The sequence below is a fragment of the Poecilia formosa genome, unplaced genomic scaffold (assembly GCF_000485575.1).
Source record: "Poecilia formosa unplaced genomic scaffold, Poecilia_formosa-5.1.2 Scaffold218, whole genome shotgun sequence".
Lineage (NCBI taxonomy): Eukaryota > Metazoa > Chordata > Actinopteri > Cyprinodontiformes > Poeciliidae > Poecilia > Poecilia formosa.
In genome coordinates, this window is record NW_006800157.1 from 695,015 (window position 1) to 701,462 (window position 6,448).

At 38.3% G+C, this 6,448-nt stretch overlaps 1 protein-coding gene and 1 long non-coding RNA gene across 5 annotated transcripts in view; one reads left to right on the forward strand and one right to left on the reverse strand.

Annotated features, from left to right (window-relative positions):
• Positions 1-6,448, reverse strand: part of LOC103149144 (mucin-5AC-like) — a 72,579-nt gene that overhangs the window by 36,976 nt on the left and 29,155 nt on the right. Inside the window, exons 1-4 of one of the 4 annotated variants that reach the window (XM_016679724.1) lie at positions 5,007-5,131; positions 4,729-4,910; positions 4,354-4,491; positions 3,259-3,391 (exon numbers count right to left, since the gene is read on the reverse strand). The exons of 1 other annotated variant lie outside the window; for it this stretch is intronic. In XM_016679724.1, coding sequence (XP_016535210.1) covers positions 3,259-3,391; positions 4,354-4,491; positions 4,729-4,910; positions 5,007-5,114 — 561 coding nt within the window. In that variant the 5' untranslated portion in view covers positions 5,115-5,131. Of the gene's footprint in view, positions 1-3,258; positions 3,392-4,353; positions 4,492-4,728; positions 4,911-5,006; positions 5,132-6,448 lie in introns of those variants that run through there. 2 more of the 4 variants (XM_016679723.1, XM_016679725.1) reach the window with 2 other exon arrangements.
• The window catches only part of LOC107838196 (uncharacterized), a 23,053-nt gene that overhangs the window by 6,231 nt on the left and 10,374 nt on the right, over positions 1-6,448 (forward strand). The gene's annotated exons all lie outside the window — the stretch shown is intronic.

Genomic DNA, 6,448 nt, shown 5'->3' on the forward strand with positions numbered 1-6,448 from the left:
CTATTGTCTTTGTTTCTTGTCAGGTCCTTGTCTATGGTTGTACGTCTTGTTTCCCAGTTGTTCCGTTCCGTGTGCTGGAGTTATTATTAAATATTCATCATTTAATCATCTTCAACCTGGGCTCACCTGCGTCTTCCTCACCATCAACACCTGCAAATCATGACACTAATACACCAACATCCCCCCAGCTCCCTTTGCCAACAGAGTTGTTGGCGCCGCAAAGGTGGGTCACCCAGGCTGCCAAACAAGCTGTGACCGCCTCTGGTTTTTAGGGTTTTCACTGTTTATTTTCAGTCAGAGAAATTGAACTCCAGATTTTGTCTCCTGAAAATGCTGACACAATCCAGCTTTCATTTTAGGAAGCTCCTGTATTGATCACTCACTCAGCCTGGGTAGCTTCTGCTCTGACGCTGATTTCCAGAGTCTCACTAACGTTGGTGTGGATCTGAGCTCCATGTTCAGGAGTTGGAGGCAGAAACCTGGGCAGATATTCACCTGCTGTGCAGGACGGAGCTGCAGGATCCACTGGAAGAAAATAACCAAGAAACTAATTAATTCCAGCTGAAAGGAGCTGATCAGTTTGGTCATTAACTCAAACAACAGGTGTTTATTGGAATGTAAATATTTAATCAAACAAGATATTGCAGTTGTAGTTAAATTTAGTTGTGATATATTCCTTCATGGACTTTGGGCCAAAAGTGTGACTTGTCTATTTTAATCTGTAGTAGTTACTGATATTTGAAATAACTTCAAATAAATCCAACATATTCAGCTCAGAAACAAACACTCCAAGTCCAGAGCTGCTCTATGTGGTTCAAATCAAGCTCATCAAATGATGCAGTTTTACCTCTGAAAACAAACTGGAGAGAGATCTTGTACATGGGATTGCTGGGTGTCATCACTGACTGTACACTAGTATAGCGGTCAGTCAGAGTGATGTTCTGTCTGGGAAAATCCTCCATCATCATCTGAACCGCATACAGACCTTCATCACTGCTGATAGTGGGACTGAATGACAGAGAACAAGACTGGAAGAGAAGAGAAAGATCCAAATTAAAACTGAATCAAAGGATTATAGATTAAGTAAAATATATTTTATTGTCATTTTATTACTAAAAATCAGATTCAACAAAACATGACCAGATTTCTCTGGGGTTATTCATTAGATAAGTGATTGAAAGTAAACTAGATAAAACAAAAATACATCAAAGCACTAATATGTCATAAAAAGTCTAGTAATGTAAAGTCCATAATTTTAACAGCATTTCTGTCATGTTATGTAGAATGTTGAAAAGGGTCCGAATGCAGAGAGGCTGAGGCACGGAGTAGATTTGAAGATTTAATACAAAAAATATGGGAGGACAGGGAACCAGAGGAGAACAAGAAAATATCAGTAACAAACAAAAGCATGAAAACCATCCCAGTTTGAACAGGCTCTAAATGCGCTTTACCACTGGCATTAAGTCTCTTACTTAATGTACGGTTTGGTTCTTCCCCAGATAGTGATCTTTTCCATTTATACGGTCTGTTCCTTGTTATTGTGGGTGGGTCGTGAGCAGCAGCAGCTGATGTTTCTCTGCTGATGTTTGCAGACACTCAGCCACAGAGACACTCGAGGTTCTAGTTCTGATGGACTAAAATAAACCCAGATATTTCAATATGTCTTATAGAAATTCAACTGGCCCAAACATAATGATAAAGACTCAGATCAGCTGACTATTTTGCAATACATATACCGTATTATTTGGACTATAGGCCTCTACTGCTTTCCTCAGCTTTGAACCAGGCGGCTTATAACCTGGTGAAGCTTTTCTGAGGATTTTTCTTCAACCACCAGGGGGCTCTTTAGCAGGAAGTGAATCATTTGAAGTCAAAATTGGAAATCAAAGAAGAAAGTGCTGATTTTCATTTAGAACAAGCACATGCTAGCAACAGGCACGACGGAGAAATGTTTTCAAACCCATACACCTCATCACAGAAACCACACAAAGAAGTTCATATGATGCAGCTTTTAAGTTGAAGGCTGTCGATCTGGCAGGACAGGAGGGAAATGGGCAAGAGCAGATGTCATGTGACCAAGATAAAAAAAAGTGGTAAAATCGCCCTTTTCTGAAGTTTCACAAATCAGAAAAAGGGGTAACACCTTATTTGAAGGGGTGTTTATAAGACTGACATGACACTGTCGTAAACATGAAGGAGTCTTTATGAATGTTTATGACTGATGTCATGAAGTGTCATTCAGTAAATAATGACACTTTTAATGCAAAGTTGCTCTAAATGTTGCACTAAAAGTCCATTAAAAGTGCCAACTTTACATGATTTTGTAAATTATGATAATTTAATGCAAAGTTGGCACTTTTAATGGACTTTCACGTATGAACTTAGTTTTAAATCCAAAAGAGAAGAAAATTCACATCACAAGTTAATATTATGTATTTCCAGTCTTTCCCACTCTCAGGAAGCTGAGAGGCTGGATCGTTTTTTCTTTATTGCTGTTCGTACTTCAGAGAAACAAACTGCTAGCAGCACTGCTAAATCTCATTCATTCTGCTCCGAAACTAAGTGCATCCTGGCTTTGATTGTGATTAAACTCATAAATAAACTCCTCTGTACTGAGCAGCTCTCTGATAGCAGAAGACATGTCCGCAATACACAGCTTTAATGTTTGAAGTTTGCTGTCAGGTAATCATGAATCAATCATTCAATACCATACCTGGCTTGGTCCTGTAGTACTACCCCTGGAGTAAGCACCAAAATCTGAGAAAAGTGAGGTAGAGCCATGCCAGATCTGCTAATGGAAAATTAATCTGGCTGGACCGAGACCGTACTAGTTAGAAGAGGTCTAGTGGAAAAACGCCTGAAAAGGGTTGAACAGGGAGATTATGGGATATAATAGGAGGAAATACACAACAAGGAGTGACTAAGAATGGGCTGTATGCATACTGGGGAGGTTGATTACTACAAAGAACACATAGCTGATTAGAAACACATGGCTGATTAGAAACCGGTTGCAAGTTGAGAAGGAGCGAGTGAGAGAGAGAGAGAGAGAGAGAGATTGGCACAGGGGCCAAAGGAGAGTACACAAGGGACTAGGAAATGAATCTAACAATAAAGAATCACTAGACATGAGAAACAACAAATTCATCCCAGGGTGAACTCTTTCACATTTATTCACTTGTCAAAATATTTGGTAAATTCAAGCTGATTAGGGTTACTGACTGCAAATCAAGTTCTTGTAACTCCAACATTTATACTCACTGATGAGACACTGAGGACAGACGGAGGAGTGCAGGTGAAACACTCTGATCCGGCTGCATATCTGCATCTGACGTCGTCTCCATCCGGGTCAGAGACCAACAGGTTGATGTTTCTCTGACAGTTCGAAGGAACTCTGAGGGAAAAGAAACATCTCATAGAACATCACAACCACACCTCCATCAGTCCCTTCAGGTGTTTGTTTCATCATTTTAAACCTGACTGACTGGTTCTTCAAGGTTTCTTCTTGTTAAAAATCTGATTTTAATTATCACTGATTCCATATGGAACAAACAGCAGAATAGTTTCACTTCAGTTTTGTAGTGATGAACTTTCTACAGAACAAACTTACCCAAATTTATTTTGCAGTGATCTATCTGAATGTTGTTTTTTTTCAATGCAATAATGTTCACTTAGAAGAAACAGCATCAACTGGATTATCAGATAAAAAAAATCTACTTTTGTAATCAGCCTTGTATTTTTATGACATTAATCATGTTGCCAAGAGTAGTGGTGGTAGGAGGTGAGGAGAGACGCAGGATCCAGGTATGAAAAATGATGAGTTTAATGAACATGCTCAACAGTCAAAAACTGGCAGGCAGCAGAGCAGAGCGGAAAAGACGGAGGCTCAGCACCGGTAGCAACTGACTCAAAACAAAGGCTGACACGATGAGCTAAAGCCAGCACAGGACTTGGCAGTTCAACTGCGCCTGCAGACTAAGACACAAGTAGACCTACGTTTGACAAACTTAGACAAGGAACACAGACAACAGGTGAGACTAAATACACTGGGAGGGTAATCACAGGAACGAGACACAGATGGGATCAATCAACGGGGAGGACAGGACAGAAACTCACAGGGAAACAGACATAACACAGAAAATCTCAAAAATAAACACACAGAAACACAGATCATGACACATGTTTTGCTTCATCTAACATTCTGCTCTCTTCTTCAGAACCTGATTCACATAGTTTTATCCGCAAATGCTGATTAACAACATAATACAAAACATACACAATGATCATCTCAATATACTGGAGTCAATCAAAGGCTCAGTTTATGGATAAAATATTGTAAATGATGAACAGAATTACCTGACCAGAGGGATGATGGTGGTCTGGGGTGATGAGCCTGGTTTGTTGATGTCAGAACGGTTTCTCCAGTCATAGTGCCATTTAAATATTGATGAGCCAATCCCATTTCTGTTTTCTGTCCAGTTTGTAGCAGAATCCCTACAGTGGATGATAAGATTTAGAATGTTATGGTGAAATAATGCAGCATTTAGGTTAAATCTCGAAAGACAAACAAAATTGGATATCATCTGATTATATGTATTCTTCTTTAGAAAGGAGCAAAACCTAATCAACCCAACTGATGAATCTGTCCTGCAGGAGTTTAGGATTTTGATCTGTTCTTGGTTATAATATGAACATAAAATATATTTCCATTAAATGCTGAAGTGGACTTACACGGAATCATAGATAGTCAGGATTGAAGGGTACAGGGAGAAACTTGGAGTATATACTTTCTGACACCATTCACCTCTGCTTTCATCGATTAGATAAACTGGATACCCTCTACAGTCTCCACCACAAAACCAAGAGTCGACCTCTTCACATGAGCTGGAGCTCAACCTGTTCTCTAGGGTTGACTGTGGAATTAAAGTGAAGAGTTGGTAAATACATCTTATTTTTTCCTGAAAAAAAAACAAACAAAACAATTATTTTTCTGAAGAAGCTCAACTTACTGGGTATACACCTGACTGAAGGTCTCCAACAGAAACACTAAAGGCGCCGCCATAATAAGCAGCTTCAGCTCCGCTGATTAACAGCAGCAGGAACACAGACGACAACATGGTGACAGACTGAAGGTTTCCTGAGAAAGACTGAGAGTTATTAGAGACAAATGAAGTTATTCTTCCACAGATAGACTCTGATTCACACCCACCACTCCATCCATGGATGGTTCACTGGTATGTCACAGTTTAATGGACCAGGATGTTACCTGGTATGAGGAAAAACTCTGATGGCTGAAAGTTTACATTCAAAGATAAAAACTGTGAAGTATGATTTGCAGTAACTAGAAAAATCAAAAACCTTTTGTTTTAAAAAAAAATTAATACGTGAAGGGGAACAATTTTATCTGTGAGCAGATTTTAAAACTCAACCAGCTTCATTTGAAGAAACGTCCAGCATTCATAACAACACAGCTCAATATTTAGCAGCATCTACTAAATCCAGCTCACTGCCTTTATTTAATATAATGATCATTCAAAATGTGAATTCATGTCAAAAAACTTGTTGGAAAAAACATCAGCTTAGAGATTAGACTAATTTAATTACATTTTATGTTGATAAACATTTAATTACTTTAAAACATTCAAATATGAATTGTGTCAAAAAAAAAAGTTAATTTAAAATAAAAATGTTGGTTTTGTGGTTGCTATTTGTAAACCTAAATAATATCCAGCTGCTGATTGGAAGGTAAATATTTTAATATGATGTTAAATTTAGTTTTGTTACATTCCTTCATGTATTTTAGGTGAAAAGTGTCTATATTAAAGTGTAGCAATTATTCATATTTCAAATATTTACCAACAGATTCAACAGTAGCATGAACATCAATTCATCTTGTCCAGAGCAGATTGATGGGTTCAAATTAATCTGATCAATCTGAGCAGCTTTTCCTCTGAAAACAAACTGGACATGGATTCTGCTGATGGCGTCGCTGGGAGTTTTCACTTCCTGTGAATCGTTATTATCTGTCAGAGTGAAAGTCTGTGTGGGAAAATCCTCCAGAAGCATCTGAACCGCTTACGGACCTTCATCACTGCTGTTAGTGAGACTGAATGACAGAGAACAAGACTGGAAGAGAAAGGAGAAGGAAAAGATCCAAATTAAAACGGAATCAGACAATTACAGATCAAGTGAAATATATCTTATTTTCATTTTATTGTAAATTAGATTAGATCATTAGATTGGGTCATTTTAACGATAATTCGGCTGCTTAACAAGTTGAAACCTTGTAGTGGTTGTTAGACTTATATCTGTCTGAAACCAGCAGCTCAAAAACTATGATTGTGTCAGAAGCTCAGAGCTCTGATCCTGCAGCAGCTTGCAGATCCTGGAAACGTTCAGTAAACCTCAAACAAATATTTTATTACCAATATTTTGATCTTGAGATTGAAAA